At 38.3% G+C, this 24002-nt stretch overlaps 1 protein-coding gene and 1 non-coding gene across 2 annotated transcripts in view; both read right to left on the bottom strand.

Moving 5' to 3' along the window:
- Positions 1-24002, bottom strand: part of RPAP2 (RNA polymerase II associated protein 2) — a 91238-nt gene that overhangs the window by 62393 nt on the left and 4843 nt on the right. Inside the window, exons 4-7 of the mRNA XM_049772561.1 lie at positions 18569-18683; positions 16689-16787; positions 16403-16468; positions 13109-13197 (exon numbers count right to left, since the gene is read on the bottom strand). Coding sequence (XP_049628518.1) covers positions 13109-13197; positions 16403-16468; positions 16689-16787; positions 18569-18683 — 369 coding nt within the window. The remainder of the gene's footprint in view (positions 1-13108; positions 13198-16402; positions 16469-16688; positions 16788-18568; positions 18684-24002) is intronic.
- Positions 13606-13712, bottom strand: LOC126008471 (U6 spliceosomal RNA). The gene has a single exon (XR_007495800.1). It is a non-coding gene; the product is annotated as a U6 spliceosomal RNA (small nuclear RNA).

The raw sequence follows: 24002 nt of genomic DNA, 5'->3' as shown, positions 1-24002 counted from the left end.
TTTATCATTAGGGAAATCCAAATCAAGACAACAATGAGGTATCATCTTACAATAGTGAGGATGGCACATATCAAAAATACTGGGAACAACCTCTGTTGGAGGGACTGTGGTAAGAAAGGAACTCTCATCCATTACTGGTTAGAATACTGCCTGGTCCATCTCCTATGAAAAACAGTGTGGAAAGTTCCCAGTAAACTCAAAATAGAGCTGCCATATGACCCAGTAATCCCTCTTTTGGGTATTTATACCCAAGATAGGATGTATGCACATCTATTCATTGCAGCACTCAGTACAATAACTAAGACGTGGAATCAACCTAGATGTCTAACAATACATGAATGGATCATGATGATGCAGTACATATATACAATGAAATATAAGGAATGATTATGCAATCTGCAGTAACATGGATGGAACTGGAAGATATTTATAATTTTTTTTTTTTTGGTTTTTGGGTCATACCCGGCGGTGCTCAGGGGTTCCTCCTGGCTGTCTGCTCAGAAATAGCTCCTGGCAGGCACGGGGGAACATATGGGACACCGGGATTCGAACCAACCACCTTTGGTCCTGGATCGGCTGCTTGCAAGGCAAACGCCGCTGTGCTATCTCTCCGGGCCCGGAACTGGAAGATATTATGTTAAATGAAGTAAGCCAGAAGAAGGAAGATAAATACAGAATATCACTTCTATGTAATATTTAGAATAACTGCATGAAGAAACACAATGGTCTAAAAAATGGTAGTTGTCTTGAACACTGCTGGCTCCAGAGTATAGCGAAGAGAAGGAAAGAAACTGAGTGGAAGAGGAGAAACACTAATATGAAAAGATGGGGGCAGGGGTCAAATTGCCTCAGGTGCACTGGTAGTGTTAAAGAGGACAGAACAAATATCCAAGCCAATGGCAACAACAAATAGAATCAAAAGACCCAAATTTCAACAATCAAAATTTAAAATGGTCCTGGTACACTGGCAGGCTGGGGGGCATGGGGTTGGGTAGTATAGTGATATGGATACACCTGGGGAACATTGGTGGAGGTTGGTCGACACTGATGGTGGCATTGGCTCTGATTCATTGTATGCCTGAAACCAACTATGAAGGACTTTGTAAATCACAATGGTTTCAATAAAATTAAAAAAAAAAAACTTACCATGGCTTTTTATAGATATTGTATTTCAGAGCTGAAGAGATAGCACAGGAGGTAAGGTATTTCCCTTCATGAAGCTGGCCCCAGTCCATTCCCCAGCACTGCCTGTGACTTTCCTGTGCCCTGACAGGACTGTATCCTAAGCACAGAGCCAAGAGTAAGCCTTGAATACTTCCAAGCATGACCTAACCCTCATTCTCCTGCTTAAAATATATTCATAAAATCCAAAATTTGGAAGCAGTAAGATATTCTTCAGTAAGTACATGGATATGTATTCTGTGAAATATTACTCAGTGCTAAAATGAATGAGTCATCAATCTATGAAAAGACATGGAGGGAACTTAACTGCATATGAAAGGAGGCTGTTTGAAAACACATCATGTGTTAACAGTTAAAACTAGAGACACACACAAAAACTCCCCAACCAAACATAAAAAAAAGCCAACAACTATGGACACAGTAAAAAGATTCAGGGAAAAGGTAGGAAATGAGTAAACGGAGGAGAGAGGATTTTTATGATTATAAAATCATACTAATACCATTAGACAAACACAATTAAGAGTGAACCCTACATTTAAATTTTGTTTTGTTTGTTTTTGGGCTATATCTGGCAGTGCTCAGGGGTGAGTCCTGGCTCTGTGCTCAGAAATCGCTCCTGGCAGGCATGGGAGACCATATGGGATGATGGGGATTGAACCAGGGTTGGACCCGGGTCAGCCGTGTAGAAGGCAAACACCCTGCCATTCATTGTGCTATAGCTCCAGCCTAAATTTAAACTCTGAACTGGGGTGACAAAGTGCCAATGGAGGACCACAGAATGTGACATATGAATCAAAGTGATAAGAAATGGTGAGAATGGGGGAAGGGAGAGGCTGTGCATGGTAGGGAATAGGGGATATCTAGAAAATTTTACTAGGGATCTGAGTTTCACTATATTACAAAGAAAATATATGTAAACAGTGTTTCTCAAAAGCTAATTTACAGATGTTCACAATGTACCACTGGTTCTTTAAAAAATAAACTTTTTCTTAAATATGCATAGTTATGTAACATAAAACAATATTGGTTTTTATTAAAGATTTTACTATTTACTACAAGGAAAATGTATACTCTAAGAGCTTTATAAATTTAATTTATAAATTAAAAGAATGATAGGGACATTTTATTATCTCAATATTACAGATTACATGGGTCCGGAGTGGTGGTGCAAACAGTAGGGTGTCTGTCTTGCACGCCCTAACCTACCATGGACTGTGGTTCGATCCCCTGGCATCCCATCTGGTCCCCCAAGCCAGGGGCAATTTCTGAGCACACAGCCAGGAGTAACCCCTGAGCGTCACTGGGTGTGGCTCCCCCAAATAAAAATTACAGATTACAAAAGACTGAGTACTGAAGGAGTAAATAATTGTTGAAAGTCATAAAGGTAGTAAGTGGAAAGCCAGTAATCAAACCAGACAGTGTAGCTCATGAGAATTATATTACTGCATCCTATAATACAAGAGAGTAAGTGGCAAGTACCAGGAGAGAGGTGTGAACTGCTACAGGAAGTTAAGAGTAGAAAGAAAAACTTGTGATGAAACTTGTGATGAACCAATAAAGAAAAGCTTCAGATTTACAAGGGTCTGTAAATATATTATTTGAGACTAACAGTATGGGTCTTACTCTGGGATCCACCCCTCTTCCACATCTCTTTCCTTTTAGTATGTTATCATGTTTAAATCATCCCTCCCTATTAAAAACAACTAAGGAACATAAAAATACCCATCCTTTAATTATACTGTTTTCACACTCCTAACTGTAAACCCTAAAATTAAAGTCTGCACAGAATTTTCTTTTTGTTTCTTCCTTTTTTTTTTGGTTTTTGGGGCCAGACCCATTTGATCCTCAGGGGTTACTCCTGGCTAAGTGCTCAGAAATCGTCCCTGGCTTGGGGGGACCATATGGGACGCCAGGGGATTGAACTGCGGTCCTTCCTTGGCTAGCACTTGCAAGGCAGACACTTTACCTCTAGCACCACCTCACCAGCCCCGGAATTTTCAATTTTGTATCTCCAATTAACTTACCAGCTGAAATCTGTATTGTATCACTCCACTGAAATCACTTCTAAGATAATCAACTACCACAGTACTGCGTAAATCTAAGCATATTTTCAGTGGTTTTATTTTTTCCACATTAGAGTAGAAAAAAAAAAAAAAACATGAGAAAAGATCCTGAAAGGTCTTTATGTACCAGAGCAAGTCCTTTTGGTGAGAGGAGAATAAAAACAACAACACAGAGGGTGCCACATAAGCAACAGGGAGGCAAGGAAATGTGAAAGTACATGGAAAAAAAAATAATGTTCTGCTGGAAGTCTGAAATCTTTTTAGACAGATTCAGTTTAAAGAGGAGAAAAGTATTAGTCAATAAGAAACAAAGATAAATACGTTAGCATTCAGTTGAGACTAGATTGAATAACTGGAACAAATGAACTCAATCCAATAGCACATCTACGAGCCAAACATTCTTAGCTTGAGTCTCTAATTTCTCTAAAGCCCCAGTACCACCATCCACAAAATGGGTAACAGTACTTCTTCACTAAGGAGGCTGAGAAAACTGAACAAAGAACTTAGTATTCCTAAAGTAATTTAATTTGAAAATTTTACCCATTAATGTCAGCAAACTAGCACAGAAAAAGAATGAAGCTTGGCAAGGTAGACAAGAAAGAAGGGTAAGGCTAAGGCTAAATACAGGTGTGTTTGAAAGGACAAGTCTGATAATTGTTGACTGTGGAACTCAAGGAAAAAAAAAATCTAATGAGGGGCTGCAAACCTAGAAGATTAGACCTAAGGTAGAGACAGGAGGTCAAAAAGAGGTCAGCAAGCACTCTCAGATGCAATGACTGTAGATGAGATAGAGGCTGTGGTCAGAGACGGGAAACTCTTGTGTCAAGAACTTGGAGGCAGAATTGTTCCAAACAAGAGTGAAGTCCAAGTACAGCTGAAATGAGGGTTAATCACAATGCCAGCTTAATTTCAAACCATGAATACAATCTGAGTGTTGTGAGCAAACATCATTCTCTGAGTATGGATATCATAAGGAACCAACAGAGAGCACCAGACCCCAACTCCCCAGCATAGTGGGAACTTCTCAAACAAAATTCAAGACAGTCTATTTAGAAAGTTTCTATTGTACAAGTAGAACTAAGGCGGCAGTTCAGGAAGAGGTTAAACAACTTGTTCTGCAGAGGTTTTTGGCTTCCGCACCTCTGAGATTATGCTTCTTGCTAAGAAGCTGTGTGAAAAATCCCCAACTCTAGGCCACAGGATGGCGCTTCTAGCTCAGTCAGCATTAACCATTCACTCTCAACTTTATCTTTGAAATGTCAGTTTTGATTATTCACATTTGTCTTTCCTTCTTATTAGCTCCTGATTTCTCAGGTACACTCCAGAAATTGTCCCTCTTTAAAGAATTGTCAGAGCTGCAGTTAACAAAAGTACTAATCTGTAATGTGAATACCTAAATGAGCACTGTCTCAGAGCAACAAGACAATATGTGGTCTGCTTCTGGCAACCAAGTAGATGAAAAATTTCTAACTCACAGCATGAAAAACATCCTACTGCCTCATGACCCTGGTCACGTAGCCTAGTGCTTTCTGACCGTCCAGCAGGGGACACTCTGAGTTAACCATTTATAGCTTTCCCTGACATTAAAGATCTACCCCAAAGAGTGATGACTACAATTAGAGAAATAATTACATTGAGAACTATCATAATAATGTGAATGAATGAGGGAAGTAGAAAGCCTGTCTAGAGTACAGGCGGGGTGGAGTGGGGAGGAGGGAGAGTTGGGACATTGGTGATGTGAATGTTGCACTGGTGAAGGGGGGTGTTCTTTACATGACTGAAACCCAACCACAATCATGTTTGTAATCAAGTTGTTTAAATAAAGATATTAATTTAAAAAAATCTACCCCAAGTATTCTTAATACCTTCAATGTAAAAACGAGAGACTAGAAGACATCTAAGAAACCTTCTGGTCCCAAAGTCTCAATGGGATTGAAGAGTTAGCTGAGAGGTAGAGCACTTGCTTTGAATGTGTGATCTTACATTAGTAATACAATTAATAAAAATTTGAGGTAAGTATTAAGCTATAATTTAGGAATTTATCTAATTATTTATTTATTTATTTATTTAATTTGGGGCCATACTTGGCAATGATCTGGGGTTACTCCTAGCTTTGTGTTCAGGAATTACTCTTGGTAGGGCCCAGGGGACCATATAGGATGCTGGGGATAGACCGTAGGTTAGCTGTATGAAAGGCAGGTGCCCAACCCATTGTACATTTACATTCACTGCTGTAAATCTATGCATTTAAAGCAGTGGGAAAGTGAGCTTACCATAAAATAAAATAGAATCTTAGAAAATTTAAGAGGACTACAGTTTTTTAAATTTTAAAAACTGAAAAATAAATTTACATTAGCTTTCACAAAAAGATCAAATGCAACGTTCTATTACTACATCATGTATAAAATAATGGAGTCCCAGAGGTATTCAAAAACTATCCAATTCTATATCAATCTTCATCTTTATGGGCAGAAAAGTTAATATTATTTCATAACTTTTACTTTAAATTCTAAAATAAGAAAAATGTCCCCTTTTAGGGGATAGTTGAATTTTCTTAGTCTTAGCTAACAATGTTAATTTTCATCATTTTTAGAAAGCAGTTCTTATCTAGAAATTTTCACTATAGTAGCAGGGACTAGAAACTGTAAAATGCTACAGTGAAAGGGAACTAGGTGGTTCAATGTATTTTTTTAAACAAACGAGGAAACCAAGGCTTAGTGTTGGAAGACTTTCCTATAGTAAAATAAAGGCTAACTTTAGATTAAACAAAACAGTCCTCTTAAAACTATGGATCAGTGATGAAAAGGTAGATTAAAGGGATGAAGGAAATGCCTTGTATTAGGGGTCTCAAACTCGCGGCCCGTGGGCTGTTTGCGGCCCTCCATACAACATTTTGTGGCCCGCGACCGGCCTTCAAATAGCGCAGTATTTGCGATTATTTGCTTACCGAATAATCGCAATAAAAATTGCATTAGTAAGAAAAAGATCGCATTAAACATTCGCATACCCCGAGCAGTTCCGTTCGGGGTATGCAAATGTTTAATGTGATTTTTTGCGACTTTTTTCCTTACTAATGCGATTTTTTATTGCGAATATTCGCTAAGCAAAATCCCTTATGCGGCCCTACCTCACCCCAACTTTGCCTCCTGCGGCCCCCCAGATAAATTGAGTTTGACACCTCTGCCTTGTATGTTTGAAGCTCAGGGTATCTCTGGCAGCATCAATCAAGGACAAGCCTATAATCGCAGGAAGAAATCCCCAAACACTATCGGAGAAGACTCTTGGAAAAAAAAATTTAAAAAAACCTGTATTTTAGAATGAACCAATAAAGTGGACTGCTACCAATGTAGCATTTTTTAAAACCAAGAAGTAGGGGCTGGAGCAATAGTACAGCAAATAGGGTATTTGCTTTGCATGTGGCCAATCTTCACTCTATGTCATCCCATATGGTTCACTGAGCCTGCCAGGAGCAAAGCCAGGAGTAACTACTGAGCACCAATGAGTTTGGCCCCCAAACCAATCAACCAACCAACCAACCAAACAAACAAAAAAAAATCCACAAAAAAATAAAAGCAAGGTTTGCTCTCTAATGTGAGTGTGGGAGAAGGGTAAGAAAGCAATAGCAGGAAATATCAGAGGCTTAAAAAATAAAAGAAAATGGGTCGGAGAGATAACATGGAGGTAAGGCGTTTGCCTTTCATGCAGAAGGTCATCAGTTCAAATCCCAGCATCCCATATGGTCCCCGAGCCTGCCAGGAGTGATTTCTGAGCGTAAAGCCAGGAGTAACCCCTGAGCACCGCCGGGTGTGATCCAAAAACCAAAAAGAAAAAAGAATACAGAGGCTTTAAAGTAGCCAGGATAAATATTGCTTCATAAAACTTTCATTTCAAATATATGTATGTACTGCATTACATTGTAAACTGCATTTACCAGGGTTAAAAACTGTAATCATTTATAATAATGTATCTAGTTCTTTGAATAAAATTTTAAATTATTTAAAAATATTATCGTGATTTATTATAATTCTCTCTGAGCTAATAAAAATCACTGTAAAGTGTTATTATTATATTATTTGTGTGTACTATTTGTTATTTTAAAGGTGAGACTGAAGAGATAGCACAGCGGTCGGGCATTTGCCACGCATGCAGCTAATCCAGGACAGATGGTGGTTCGAATTCCAGCATCCCATATGATCCCCAGTGCCTGCCAAGAGTGATTTCTGAGCACAGAGCCAGTAACCCCTGAGTGCTGCCAGGTATGACTCATAACCAAAAGCAAAAGAAAGGGGCCAGAGAGATAGCACAGTGGTAGTGCGTTTGCCTTGCACACAGAAAGATGGTGGTTCAAATTCCGGCACCCCGTATGGTCCCGAGCCTGCCAGGAGCGATTTCTGAGTGTAGAGCCAGGAGTAACCCCTGAGTACTGCCGGGTGTGATCCAAAATCCAAAAGAACAAAAAAAGAGAAACCCCTTTAAAAGAAAGGTTATGAATGTTTCTTTTCCCATAACATATGTGAAGACATTTTAAATTTTTTTCATATTTGTTAATTGTGCAAAATTTAGACAAGCATCTTAAAATACTAAATTCTAAAATTCTGATTATTAGCTCCTATTTTAAAAAAAATTCTTTGTGGGGCCGGGTAGGTGGCGCTGGAGGTAAGGTGTCTGCCTTGCAAGCGCTAGCCAAGGAAGGTCCTCGGTTCGATCCCCCGGCGTCCCATATGGTTCCCTCCAAGCCAGGGGCGATTTCTGAGCACGTAGCCAGGAGTAACCCCAGAGCGTCAAACGGGTGTGGCCCAAAAACCAAAAAAAAAAAAAAAAAAAAAAAAAAAAAAAAATTATTTGTGAGAAGAGTGACCTCTAGTGGATTTGATAGCTAATGATCCTAAGAATGTAAACATTGAAATGCAGAGATGTACAATCTTGTGTATGCGGCTACTTACACTAGTATACTAACAACATTACATATAAATAAGAGTGACAGTCAAACTGTACAATGTGAGTGATAGTTGCTAACTTCTAGTCAAATAGAAATGGAAATAGAATCCTTACCTTTCGTTCAACATCTACCATTCATCTGGGAAATATATTAATTTTTCTGAGTGTTTAAAGAGGTTAGATTATTAAAATTTTCTTTTAGCTCTTTAATTGTAATTTTTTATCCTTAATTTTGTACACTAATGCCAGATTAAATTATGTTCAAAGCATTTAATAGCTCTCTAGTTGTTGATGTCATTATCTTTTTTCCTCTTTATACAGCTTATTTCTGTTAGTTTTCTTTGGGGTGGTGATGCTATAGGTTTAGCCCAGGACCTTATACATATCTAAAGATAGAGGTTCTCTGCCACTAAGCTATTTCTCTGGTCAACATCCCTTAAGAAAGCTAGAGTAGGGGCCGGAGAGATAGCATGGAGGTAAGGCATTTGCCTTTCATGCAGAAGGTCGTTGGTTCACATCCTGGCATCCCATATGGTTCCCTAAGCCTGCCAGGAGTGATTTCTGAACCTGGAGCCAGGAGTAACCCCTGAGTGATTCCGGGTGTGGTCCAAAAACCAGAAGAAAGAAAGAAAGGAAGGAAAGAGAGAAGGAAGGAAGGAAGGAAGGAAGGAAGGAAGGAAGGAAAGAAAGAAAGAAAGAAAGAAAGAAAGAAAGAAAGAAAGAAAGAAAGAAAGAAAGAAAGAAAGAAAGAAAGAAAGAAAGAAAGAAAGAAAGAAAGAAAGAAAGAAAGAAAAGAAAGAAAGCTAAAGTGGCCATATTAATATCAGATGACACAAACTTTAGATTCAGAAAAGTTATAAGGAACAAAAATGGACATTTCGTACTAATAAGAAATATGTACAACAGGAAGAAATCACACTCCTAAACATATTCGCACCCAATGAGGAACCAGCAAAATACTTAATACAATTGTTGACAAATCTGAAAGATATCAATAGCAACACAATAATAGTGGGAGACTTCAACTGTGCCCTGTCATCTGTTGATAGGTCAACCAGGCTGAAACCCAACAAGAATATACCTGCTCTGAAAAGAGAAATGGAAGAAAGTGGACTAGTATGTATATGTATATATATGTATATATTAGTCCACTTTCTTCCATTTCTCTTTTCAGAGCTAGTACATATAGTACATATATACACACATATGTATATACATTTACATATGTGTACATATATACATGTATATACATATATGTATGTGTGTATTATATATATACGGCACTCATCTTCAGAAAACTGGATACACATTCTTCTCTAATAACATGCATCATTCTCCAGGATAGACCACATGCTGGCCCATAAAACAATTCTCCATAAAATCAAGATGATAGAAATTGTACAGACTACCTTCTCAGATTACAATGCACTGAAATTAGAATGAATTACAAAGGGACACAGAAGAAAAACTTTTAACACCTGGAAACTAAACAACACACTACTGAATAACCAGTGGATCAGAGATGAAATCAAAACATTCCTGGAAACAAATGACAATGAAGACACAAATTATCAGAATTATGGGACATAGCAAAAGCAGTACTAAGAGGAACACTTACAGCTTTGCAAGCACATCAGAAAGGAAGATAGGGCCTACATAAAAAGCTTAAAGACACAGCTTATAAAATTAGAAAACGATCAACACACACAAAAAAAAAATAGGCAGAGAAAATAACAAAGTTTAGAGCAGGATCAATTACATGAAAATCAATAAAACAATCTGAAAGATCAACAAAAACAAAAGTTGGTTCTTTGAGAAAATAAACAAGATTGATAAACCACTAGCAAAACTCACAAAGAAAAGAAGAGAAAATTAATAAACCAGATTAGAAATGAAAAGGAGAAGATCACTACAGATACTACAGAGATTCAAAGGGTAATCAGAGACTAATTTGTGAAACTCTATGCCACAAAACATAAGAGCCTGGAAGAAATGGATCAGTTTTTGGACTCATAATCTTCCACAGTTAAACCAAGATGATCTAGTATATCTAAACAGACTCATCACTACTGAGGAAATTAAAAGGGTAATCAAAAGTCTTCTCAAAAACAAAAGCCCAGGCCAGAATGATTTACTCACGAATTCTTTCAAACCTTTCAGAGGAACTACTACCAATCCTTTTCAGGCTCTTTCATGAAATTGAAGAATCAGGAACACTCCCAAATAGTTTTTATGAAGCTACCATCACCCTGATAGCAAAACCAGACAGAGATGCTGCAAAAAAAGAAAATCACAAACCAATATCCCCGATGAACACAAATGCAAAGATCCTCAACAAAATCCTAGCAAATAGGATCCAATGCCTCATCAAGAAGGTCATAAACCACAGCCAAGTAGGTTTCATTCTAGGAATGCAAGGATGGTATAACATATGTAAATCAATCAATATAATATACCATATCAACAAAAAAGAAAAATAAAAACCATAAGATCACATCAACATATGCAGAGAAAGCATTAGATAAGGTCCAACATTCATTCTTAATAAAAACACTAATCAAGATGGGAATGGAAGGAACTTTTCTCAATATACCACAAGCTATCTACAAGCCAATGGCAAATATTATTCTCAATGGAAGTAAACTAAAAGCCTTTCCTCTAAAATCTGGTACAAGACAAGGCTACCCTCTCTCACCAATCTTATTTAACATTGTGCTGGAAGTTCTAGCCCTAGCAATTAGGCAAGAAAAAGATATCAAGGGATAGGAAAAAAAGATAGGAAAAGAAAGATAGGAAAGAAAGAAGTCAAGCTTTCACTGTTTGCAGATGACATACTATATTTAAAAAACCCTAAGGACTATCAAAAACCTAGAAACAACAGATTCATATAGCAGAGTGGAAGGCTACAAAATTAACATGCAAAAATCAATGGCCTTCTTGTACACCAAAAAAGATAGAGACGAAATGGGCATTAAAAATTAATCCCATTCACTTTAGTGTTATACAAACTCAAATATCTTGGAGCATCTTGGAGTCAACTAACTAAAGAGGTGAAGGACCTACACACACACACACAAAAAAAAACATGGGCCAGAGCGATAGAACAGCAGTAAGGCATTTGCCTTGCACGTGGCCAACACAGGACGGACCCCAGTTCGAATTCCAGCATCCCATATGGTCACCAAAGCCCACCAGGAGCAATTTCTGAGCACAGAGCAGGAGTAACTCCTGAGCGTGCCGGTGTGACCCAAAAACCAACCCCCCCCCCCCAAAAAAAGAAAACTATAAAACTCTGCTTCAAGAAATAAAAGAGGACACAAAGAAATGGAGGCACATACCTTACTCATGGACTGGAAGGATTAACATCATTAAAATGTCAATAGTCCCCAAAGCATTGTACAGATTTAATGCAATCCCTCAAGATACCCATGACATTCTTCAAAGAACTCGGACTGCCATCTAACACCATGCACAAAGTTCAATTCAAAATGGATTAAAGACCTTAATATCAGACTCAGAACCATACAATATATAAAAGAAACCGCAGGTAAAACATTCTAGGGCATTGAGACTAAATGCATCTTCAAGGAAGGAACACCACTGTTCAATCTAGTGGAAGCAGAATTAAACAAATGAGACTACATTACACTGAGATGCTTCTGCATCTCAAAAGAAACACTGACTAGGATACAAAGGTCATCCATGGAATGAGAAAAACTATTCACCAATGCCCATCAGATAAAAGGCTAATATCTAAGATATATAAGGTACTGACAGACCTTACCAAGAAAAATACATCTATCCCCATCAAAATATGGGGAGAAGAAATGAACAAACACTTCCTCAAAGAAGAAATACTGATGGCCAAAAGACACATGAAAAACTGTCCCACCTCACTAATCATTAAGGAGCTGCAAATCAAAACAACGAGGTACCATCTCATGCCACAGAGACTAGCACACATCACAAAGAACAAGAACAATCAGTGCTGGCAGGGTTGTAGGGAGAAAGAAACTGTCATTCACTGCTGGTCGAAATGACATCTAGACCAGTCTTTCTAGAAAATATGGAGATTCCTCAAAAACGTAGAACTTGAGCTCCGATATGATACCACTCCTAGGGATATACTCTTGAAATACAAAACATAATACAAAAATGCCCTCTGTATGCCTATGTTCATTGCAGATCTATTTACAATAGCCAGAATCTGAAAACAACCCAGATGCCTGAAAAAGATGAGTGGCTAAAGAAACTGTGGTCCATATACACAATGGAGTATGATGAAATTGTCAAGAAAAATGAAGTCATCAAATTTTCCTATGCATGAATGGACATGGAAATTATTATGCTGAGTGAAATGAGTTAGTTAGAGGGAGAGAGATAGACACAGACTAGTCTCATTCATCTGTGGGGTTTAAGAAAAATAAAAGACAGCATGGTAATAATACATTAGACATGAGGTTTGGAAGGACCAGCCCAGGATATAAAGCTCACCACAAAGATTGTGGAGTGCAGTTAAGAGAAATAACTATACTAACAATTATCATGACAATGGTGGTGAGTGAGAGAATTAGAATGCAGGGGTTTGGGTAGAAGTGAGATGGGGGACATTGGTGGCGGGAAGGTTGCAATGGTTGCAACTACTTTTTATGACTGAAACCGAACTACAACATGTTTAACATGGTGCCTAAATTAAAATATTAAAAAAAATAAAGTTTACACAGCAACAAAAATTTGTATGTAATTTTTAAAAAATTTTACATGTAAAATCTTTAATGGCTATACATAAAATATAAGCATTTTTCCACAACAAACTGCATATAATGACAATATTTAATAAAAATTAGATCTATTCTTTGCATCTATCAAAAAATGTACACAACTAAGATAAATAAACAAATATACATATAATGACTTAAAATTACCTTTCTTCATCTCGAACCCAAACTGGAGTTTTAGAAATTTGTGCTTCAAAAAATTTAGATGCTTTGTAACAAAAGTTGCTGCAAAAACACTAAAAAGAAAATATTTTTAAATGTTATTTCTATAAGAATCAGAATCTGTACAGAAGAAAGTATAAAACATAAATATGAAGTTTAAAGAAAAATGAAACCAATTTACTACCCAAGGTAAGAAGTAAGAAAGAGTTCTGTGGGGCCGGAGAAATAGCATGGAGGTAAGGTATTTGCCTTGCAGACAGGAGATTGGTTCGAATCCCGGCATCTCATATGGTTCCCGAGCCTGCCAGGTGTGACCCAAAAACCAAAAAAGAAAGGAAGAGTTCTGTAAGGTACTTGCACCTTCTGAAAGGTAATGTTTCCTTGTTTCCCAGAAAATATATTATATATCTGATATTGCTCATTCCCTAGTTTTCCTAGTTATTCTACTTATATCATACATTATTGTTTGGCCTATTTTTAAAAAAAATATGGAATGCTTCACGAATTTGTATATCATCCTTGCGCAGGGGCAATGCTAATCTTCTCTGTATTGTTCTAATTTTAGTATATATGCTGCCGAAGTGAGTACAGTTTTGGCATTTTTAAGCTTATTTAAATGGAATCAGATTGTTATTGAATTCTTTCTTTTGTTCTACATTATTTTTGGGATTCATTCCTCACATAGCTTACCCACTCATACTGCATATTAATTGGCACTATATAAATATTCTATCCTTTATAGACAATTGCTTTCCATTTTTGGGTTATCATTATAATGCTATTATCATCTTTATAAATAATGGCAAAATATACAAAATTTTCAGTCCTAGGAATATATGTAAAGTTCAGTGTCATTAAACATCTCTCATTGTTTAGCAACCATTTCATCATCCATTTCCAGTACTCTTCATTTTATAAAACAAGCTCTATACTCACTAAACAACAGTCCTTCTCTGACAACCATCCTTCTGCTTATCTCTATAAATAAGATGGCTGTAAGTACCTCATATAAATAGAATCTTGTATCTGCTCTTTTGTTGTGGCTCATTTCCCTTATGTTTTTAGAGATTAACCATGGTATGTATGACATGTGTTAGAATTTCTATTATTCAGGGACTGAATGTTTTATTTTATATATATACATGTATATATACATACACACATTTTATTTAAAAGAAATATTCAAATGGATGTACATTTGTGAATATGGACAAGAAGTTCTTTAGGATATATTGTCACAGCAAACAAAAGACAGGTCATCACATATATACAATTTTGATTATTTGATAAAAAGGTCATATGATAGAAAAGTACCAACTTTTATATGATATGTATTATACTTTATATGATCTTTTGATATGTACCATGAAACTTTTTAGATTTTTATAACTTTATTCAATGTGGGTTCTTTTTGCTTATTTAATTTTTTTTAATTGACAAAGAACTATTGATATTTAGGGATTATTCTTGGAGCTATAATCAAGGGGTTGAATCTAGGGTATGTATATGCAAAGCCTGCACTTCAACCCTTCAACCATCTTCTTGGCCTCTTAAAGTGTTTTGTTGTTTTTCTCTAATAGACCACACATTCTGGTTATGAATCTGTGATCACTTACATATGAGAAACATTACTCTTTCTAATTTTTAGCTAATCTTGTCACACTTTAAGAGTTCTAAAAAGAAAGTGTTTATTTTTAAGTTAGAAAACTGATTAATCTTTCTTCTAGTCTCAAGAATTTTCCACTAGGGGCCGGAGCGGTGGTGCTGCGGTAGGGTGTTTGCCTTGCACACTGCTGACCTAAAACGGACTGCAGTTCAATCCCCTGGTATCCCAAATGGTCCCCCAAGCTAGGATCGATTTCTGAGCGCATAGCCAGGAGTAACCCCTGAGTGTCACTGGGTGTGTCCCAACCCCCCCCCCCCCAAAAAAGTAAAATGTTGTTTTATCATAAATTTAAGTACTACAGAATTTGAGGAGCATAGTTTAATTCCTCTTTATGTATAAAGGGTTCACGCCTGGCAGCACTCAAAAATTGCTCCTGACAGGTTCAGGGGACCATATGGTATACAAGGGATTAAGAAAAAAAGAAAAAGTTCATCACATTCACCAAAGTTCTGGTGCAATCCCATCACCAAAAAGACTTCTCTACCCACCCTTACCACCCAACCCCATTTCCCTCTGCAAACTACCTACTACTCATCATATCTAAGACTTAAGCTTTATTGTTTTTTATGAATCAGTTTACTTGGTTCTTTATAATCCACAGATAAAACCATACTTGTCTTTCACTTTTCTTATGTAATTTGCTATCTTATTTAGGATATCCTCTCTATTCCATGTTTACAAAGACATTCTATCATACTGTCTTAAAAAAATTTTCCCCTGTTCAGATCTTTGGGATCTTTGAATGTACATTGAGTTAGGAGTAAATTGTTTTTTTCTCCATCTAAACACTAATTTGCCTATACTCTATTGAAAAGTAAATCATTTCTCTCAGAGAACACAATAATAGTGTGTACTGAGTTTGTTTCTGACGCTACCCTGTTCTATGATTTACTTGCCTGAATTTGTACAAGATGCACATTTAGTCTTAAAATATTCAAATAATTAAATCACAAGCTAAGAGATTTAATTTAATACCCTGAACTAATTTTAGAACTTTATTGAGGGACCAGAGAGATAGCACAGCAGTGGGGCATTTGCCTTGCATGTGGCCGACCAAGGAGATTTGATTCCTGGCATCCCAGCTGGTCCCCCAGCCTACCAGGGGCGATTTCTGGGTGTAGTGTCAGGGGTGACCCCTGAGAACCACTGGGTGTAGCCCAAAAACCAATCAATCGGGCCCGGAGAGATAGCACAGCGGCGTTTGCCTTGCAAGCAGCCAATCCAGGACCAAAGGTGGTTAGTTCGAACCCCGGTGTCCCATATGGTCCCTCGTGCCTGCCAGGAGCTATTTCTGAGCAGACAGCCAGGAGTAACCCCTGAGCAACGCCGGGTGTGGCCCAAAAACCAAAAAAAAAACCACAACAACAACAACCAATCAATAAATAAATATAAAGTTTAAAATAAAAAGAACTTGATTATAGTATTAAAAGTTAACTAATGGGGCCGGAGAGATAGCATGGACGTAAAGCGTTTGCCTTGCATGTAGAAGGACGGTGGTTCAAATCCTGGCATCCCATATGGTCCCCCAATTTCTGAGTAGAGCCCTGAACGCTGCTGGGTCAACAAACAAACAAAAATTAACTTAACATATTTAAAATATACTTTCCACTTACCTTTCTTTCAGTGATATCATAGACTTTATTAGTTTTGGTAGAAATTTTATATTTCTGTTTTGGTACCTAAAGAAAAGGAAGTATAGCTTACAAAAGAATTTCAGTAATAAACACAAATTTTATGTTACAAGATCAAGTCATCTTTCTGCATATCTTTGCATAATTTACACCATTAATCCAAAATGTTTCATTTCTCATGCTTTCTATCATATTGCCAAATATAAAAAATTCAAAGTATAATGCTTATTATGAAAAACCGAAGCTTATATTCTAAAAAGCTACTTACAATTCCTAATTTCTTCTGACACAAGGGATAACCACAGAGTTTGATGATAGAGCGCTCGTCCACGACATCACTATAGTGAGCAGGTGTGATGAACTTCCCCTATAATGAAAACATTTTCCCCACCCAGATTAATAGAAAAGTTCACTAATTATTTTCCTAATGTTATCTATTTGAAAACACAAAGGAAGCATTTCTGGTGAAACAGTGACAGTACAGAATGTAAGGTACTTGCCTTGCATGCAGCTGTGATGGCTGTGACTCTCATTCAAATCCTGGATACCACCTTTGGTCCCCTGCACATCACCAGGGTTAGTTCTGAGCACTGTCAGAAATAGCCCTGGAGCACAAATGAGTGTGGCTCAAAAATTAAAATCAAAACAAAAGGAAACATTTCTTTTTGGTGGGCTTGAGTGGTGGCATATGTATAATCACTTCTTCCCTATCTCCTAGCTTTGCAGTGGTCCTCAAACTATGGCCCGCAGGCCACATATTGTATTTGTATCTGTTTTTGTTTCTTCATTGCAAAATAAGATATATGCAGTGTGCATAAGAATTCGTTCATAAGTTTTGTTTTTACTATAGTCAGACCCTCCAATGGTCTGAGGGACAGTGAACTGGCCCCCTGTTTAAAAAGTTTGAGGACCCCTTCTTTAAAGAATACATTTTTTTTTTTTTTGGTTTTGGGGTCATATCCAGCAGTACTGTGTGTGGGTGAGGGGGTATTCCTGGTACTGCTGGAGAACTATGTAGTGCCCAAAATTAAATCTGGGGCTGTAGCATGTAAAGTATGTGCTCCAGTGCTTTCAGTCATCTCCCGCAAAGGATTTCTATACATTACATACTTCATATATAGGGCATCTGATTCAGTTACCTTTATCACTTTAAATACTATCATAAATATCCCTGTTGAAAAATTTGAGCCACAGACACTACAATTATATTCACAATGGATATTCTGAATTTTCCCATTTTTTTCTCTAAAGGAATATAAGAGCAGGAAAGAAATTTTTGCTTAAAATAATAGTGCAGAGAAGTTTTTTTAACTCATCTTGGAAGTCTTAATGCTGTCAAAACATATTTCAAGTTTTTAAATATCAAAGTTAGGTGCCCAAATAACAGAATAGTGGGAAGTACATTTGCCTTGCATGTGGCCAACTCACGCTGAATCCCCACCATCCAATATGGTCCCCTGAGCCTGCCAGGAAAATTTGCTGAGCGCAGAGCCAGGAGTAACCTGAGTGCTGCTGGTGTGGTCCCCAAAACACCAAACCCAAAAAAAAAAATTAATGAGGTTACAATAAAAGTACTAAGTTTGTATTAAAATAACACATAGAATATGGAAAACGACAGTGCAGCCTTAGTGCAAACTGAGAAAATCAATTATAATTAAAAGGCTAGTTATAGGAACTACTACTAAGGGGTAAAATTAGCATGTTATATTTTATGAGTGCATTTTAGAGTCACTATACAAAAAAAAATACACAGTGGTGAAATTTGTGGGGGGGGGGGGGTGGTACCTTCCAAGCGTGGGGAGAGTAACTCTCAGCAATGCTTGACCAATAGGGTTGGACAGTCCAAAGTGAGGCCCTAAGGACACAGTGCTACCAGGGACCTACACTGTTGAGTACCACCAGAGATAGGCCCAGGCAAGCAGTTGCAAGGATTAACCAAGGTCACAAGCATATTCACCTAATCCCACTGCTACCTGATGATGACTCCAATAGTGGATTATTTTCAAGTTTATGAGATATATACCAAGTTACCTCCATCTAGTGAGGACAGATTCAAGATACCAATTAAGCAGCATTTCATGCTGTGCAGACTTGCAATATCTGCAGAGCGAGACTCAGACTATAAAAGTTGTAATTGTGAATACATACGCACTCCTTGAGGGATTCTTCAGTGATATTCTCTTCCAAAAGTTGTTCAACAATACGTAAAGCTTTTCTCTCAAATTCAATTTTCTTTCTTACAGCTGCTTCTAGTTTGGCTTTCCTAAATAAAAACAAAGCTAACATTTAAAAATTATCCTGCATATATGTTACAAGTCAGCTCCTGAAGAGGTTGACTGATGGAAGGATGGAGGATGAGGTCTTTCCCCTCCAGCTCGAAGCACGCGTCTGCTACCCTGTCTAGCCGACGGTTCTGAGATGAAACAGCGGGTAAACAGCTCGCAGACAGTCAGGCTTGTGGAAATATTAGCTTTATTCGGTGGACAAGACTGAAGTCCAAAGATTCAGCCTCAGTTCCAGCAAAAAGCCTCTCGCCTTCCACAGACCTTTGTTTTTATCCCCCAGAATCAGGTACCACCCAATGGTGGGATCAGATACCAACCAATGGTGGAAGTAGAATCAGGTACTACTCTAGGGTGGGGGCAGAATGGCAGGTCACACCCTAGGGTAGGGCATAATTACCAATCAGGTTAGGGTCAGTAACAATAATCCCCTAAAATATTTACATACACAACACATATAAACATGTTTTATCATGATCATTTTATTACAACATTTTGGGGCTACACCCTGTGGTATTCAGAGCTTACTCCTGGTTCAACATTTAGGAACTGCACCTAGTGGGGTTCAAGGACCATATGGGAAGCTACAGACTTAAATCAGGTTAGAAGCCTGGTTAGACATGAGCAGGGCAAATTCACTGTACTAGTTTCTGAGCTTAGCTGTTTTTGTTTGTTTGTTTTGAGCCACTTATCAATTTTCTTTTAAGAAACATTACTACAGTGTAAGATAGTACAGTAGTTAAAGTGAATGCTACCTGGGTTCAATTCCTGGCACCACTAGGTATTCCAAGCATCAATGGGTGCAGCCCTGTAGGTCCCTAGCACCACTGAGTAAACAAAGCCAGAAGAAGCCACCAAGCATGGCTAGGTATTGCCCTGAAGTAAAAACAAACATACAAAAAAATAATACAAAGGGTGTCAACTATTTATTTTGCCAAACAGGGACATTAAAACAAGAAATGTTGGGCCAAAGTAGGGTGTCTTCCTTGCATGTGCTAACCTAGGACGGACCACGGTTCAATTCCCCACAGTGTCCCATATGGTCCCCCAAGCCAGGAGCGATTTCTGAGCACATAGCTAGGAGTATCACCGGGTGTGGCCAAAAACAAACAAACAAACAAACAAAAAATCAAGAAATGTGCAGCTAGTACCCATTCTTAAGGCCATTCATGCATAAAATAGCAACTAAGATAAGAACAGAGTAAAGGGCCAAAGTGATAGCACCATAGGTAGGGCATTTGCCTTGCATGCAGCTGACCCAAGTTGAATACCAAGCACTCCAGATGGTCCACCAAGCCTGTCCAGAGTAATATTTGAGTACTGATGGGTGTGGTCCAAAGCCTTGTTCACTTCCTCTCTCCAAATATCATTAACTACCACAACTTGCAGTAATAGCCATGCTCCACTTACCTGATAGCTACACAACTACTGCCCTTTACAAAGGCTTCAGGGAGTGTGGTATGCAGTAGCACTTCTCAACTGCTTTACTCACTACTTTTCATACTCTTAGAATTAGAGCTTTTCAAAGTCAATCTTGGGCACCATGGATTCCCTGAACACTGTTGGATGTGTAACCCCAATCCCTATAAAAACTCCCAAATTAAGAGTTTTTACTTGTTGATTATATATCAACATATTTTATACGTTGATTATATCTGTTAATTTTATAGTATTAGTATTAAATGTGAAAAAAATATATTTTTGGTGTTTTTGATGCTCAGGGGTTACTCCTGGCTATGTGCTCAGAGTTTGGCTTGGGGGGGGACCATGTGGGACACTGGGGGATCAAAATGCGGTCAATCCTAGGCTGGTGCTTGCAAGGCAGATGCCCTTTAAAAACATTTATTACGATTACAAATCCATTCCATGTTAATATTTTTATTTTTTTATTTATGAGTTTTGGGCCACACCCAGTGACACTCAGTGGTCACTCCTGGCTCAGGAATTGCTCCTGGCTTGGGGGACCATATGGGATGCCGGGGGATTGAACCGCGCTCCATCCTAGGTCAGATGCGTGCAAGGCAAACACCCTACCACTGTGCCACCACTCCAGCCCCCCATGTTAATATTTTAAATAAACAATCTGGTGCGAAGAGTGAAACTATTTTGCAAAATTCTTTTTGGGGTGGAGGTTTGGGTCATACCCGGTAGCACTCAGGGATTACTCCTGGCTCTGTGTTCAAAATTGCCCCTGGCAGGGCCAGAGAGATAGCATGTAGGGTGTTTGCCTTGCATGTAGAAGGACAGTGGTTCGAATCCCAGCATCCCATATGGTTCCCCAAGCCTGCCAGGAGCAAATTCTGAGTGTAGAGCAATGAGTAACCCTTGAGTACTGCCGGGTGTGACCCCACCCCCCAGCAAAACAAAACAAAACAAAACAAAAAAAAAAAGAAATCTCCTCTGGCAGGCTCAGGGAACCATATGGGATGCTGGAATCGAATCACCATCTGAATTGGCCGCGTGCAAGGCAAACACCCTAACACTGCTATCTCTCTGGCCCCTGAAAAATTATTTAATTCCTGGTTTAAGAAAACACAACTGGATTGAATGTACATGTTGCTCTTTTGTTTCAGCTGTTAAACTTAAAAAGGATTACTCCTTTAACAACTGGTTGGTTTTCTCCATTGATTTTTTTTTTAATTGTTTCACTATCCTGCATGATCTGCTTGTTACCCATATCCCTCCAAGTATAAATCTCAGAATAAAATACAATCTCATGGGGCCGGAGAGGTGGCGCTAGAGGTAAGGTGTCTGCCTTGCAAGCGCTACCATAGGACGGACCGTGGTTCAATCCCCTGGTGTTCCATATGGTCCCCCCAAGCCAGGAGCGATTTCTGAGCGCATAATCAGGAGTAACCCCTGAGCATCAAATGGGTGTGGCCCAAAAAACAAAAATACAATCTCATGTTTATGACTAGATCAACAATGCAAAGAGTATCAGATAACCACCATTATGTTAACTAACTACCAACTCCTGAAGTATTAAAGCCATGTTCATAAACACCCTATTTCACAGGAAGTCTCCAAAGCAGATCTCAGATCTATTCAATTTCTCTGTACTTAGATGATCACTATTCATCCTCATCTATTTTATTAATTTACTTTATTTATAGATTATGTATCGCATAGCTGACATAGCTGATAATACATTTGCTTCCCAAAAGCAAATCTATTATATTATGGTAAAGGAAGGGAAATTATTAAAAAAGAAAAAGGAATAGAATACAGCAAGAAAATTTGCAAAAATTATATCTCGCAATGAGGTCATTAAGTCATTGTCATATGGTTTAGTAAGCTCTTGTTGCTAGTTGATCATAATTTTACTTGTTTCTGAACGGTAGGTAGCTTCAGAAACACACAGGTGTCTAGACTGGTGTTCCTATGGGGATGACAGAATTAAACAAAAAGGAAGTTGTAGCACGGTCCAGGAATTCCAAGCATTACTGTTAATATTGTGGCTTTTGTGGGTGCATGTTTTCAGCTGTCCATTTTATTTCTTTCTTTCTTTTTTTGGTTTTTGGGCCACACCCGGCGGTGCTCAGGGGTGACTCCTGGCTGTCTGCTCAGAAATAGCTCCTGGCAGGCACGGGGGACCATATGGGACACTGGGATTCGAACCAACCACCTTTGGTCCTGGATCGGCTGCTTGCAAGGCAAACATCACTGTGCTATCTCTCCGGGCCCTCAGCTGTCCATTTTAAAACTTAAAAAAGTTGGGGCTGGGAAGTACAACAGGGAGGGAACTTGCCTTGCATCGGCCAACTAGGTTCACATAATTCCCAAGCCCTGCCAGGAGTGATCCCTAAGTGAAGAACCAGGAATAAATTCTGAACAAAATTGGGTGTGCCACCAAACAAACAAAAACCTTATAAAATTTAAATTCCACCACTGGGTGAAACCTTTCTAGAATATTTGCACTTAGAAATCAAACTTTCCATGATGACTTGTATAAATGATGCCTTTCTTTTGTTACAGAGAAATGTTACCCGCCCCCATAACATCTTTTATTTGAACTGGCCACGTTTTTTCTCCCCTTAGGGTCTTCGTACATACAAAAATTACTGATTGGAACCCTCTCCGTATTACTCATAGTCTGGTTAGTATGTACTTAGCTTTCAAGTATCAGCTAAATTGTTACTTTCTCAGAGAAGATTTTTGCTGAAAACTCACTCTTGGAAAATCCCAAATTAAACTAAATTCTTATTGGCATCTTGTCATTATTCTTGCTTCCTACTAGTCTTTTTCTCTATAATTCTTATCATAGTTTGTAATTATGGAGTTGTGACAAATGTTCAACAAGACAGGAAATGTACCATATTTGCCCGCGTATAAGACGACGCCCTAATTTTGAGGTTAAAACAGAGGTTTAGGCCTAAACCTGTATCAGACAGAACGTTCCTGTGCTGCAACTGTATGTACCACAGTGAGCCAATCACAGCAAAGGTTCAAAAGGTTATACTGTGATAGACTTCCTCTCTGACTCTGGCCAATCTGAGCAGGCTTTTACAGTGTAGATTCGGGTCCAGAACATTGTCTAATTTGCATGCATCAAAAGCCTGCTTGGATTGGCTGAGTTAGAGAGGTGGTCCGAGCAGCCTGGCAGTGATTGGTGCAGGATCGAGTTGGAAAATTCGTTTTGTGGCAATATTCAGACAATTTTTGTTTAGTGGCATATTGAAACACTTTTCGGGATATACTCGGCGTATAAGACGACTCCCGATTTTCAGTTGACTTTTTTTTTGTTTCAAAAGTCGTCTTATATGCCGGAAAATACATATCTACCCTGTTCAATACCACACCCTAGCAAAAATCTCATATACCTTATACTTAGTAAATAATTTTTGTTTGTTTTGTTTTTGGGTCACACTTGGCATCATTCAGAGGTTACTCCTGGCTATGTGCTCAGAAACTCCTGGCAGGCACGGGGGACCATATGGGATGGCAGAATTTGAACCATCTTCTGTCCTGGATGGGCTGTGCGCAAGACAAATGCCCTACCACTGTGCCATCTACCTGGCCCAAACAGTAAATTAAGGTCAAAATCAATACTGTATAAAATGTTAGTAGATGTTATATAGTTTTAATAGTCTTTATAACTATTGTTGAAACCTGTTTTATGGTTTTTATGGTTTAATACATTTTTTATTAACTACTTTATTTAATATTTATTATTGCAATTACAAAATTGCTCATGATTTGAGTTTCAGTCATACAACCAGGACACACTTCCCACCACCAATGTCTGCAGTTCCCGGTTTCCTTCCCATCCTCTCCTTCCCACTGCCTGACTCTGGGGCAGA

This window comes from Suncus etruscus, chromosome 4 (assembly GCF_024139225.1).
Source record: "Suncus etruscus isolate mSunEtr1 chromosome 4, mSunEtr1.pri.cur, whole genome shotgun sequence".
NCBI classification, from domain to species: domain Eukaryota; kingdom Metazoa; phylum Chordata; class Mammalia; order Eulipotyphla; family Soricidae; genus Suncus; species Suncus etruscus.
The sequence above is the reverse complement of the archived record's forward strand: the minus strand, read 5'-3'. Positions and strand labels throughout refer to the sequence as shown.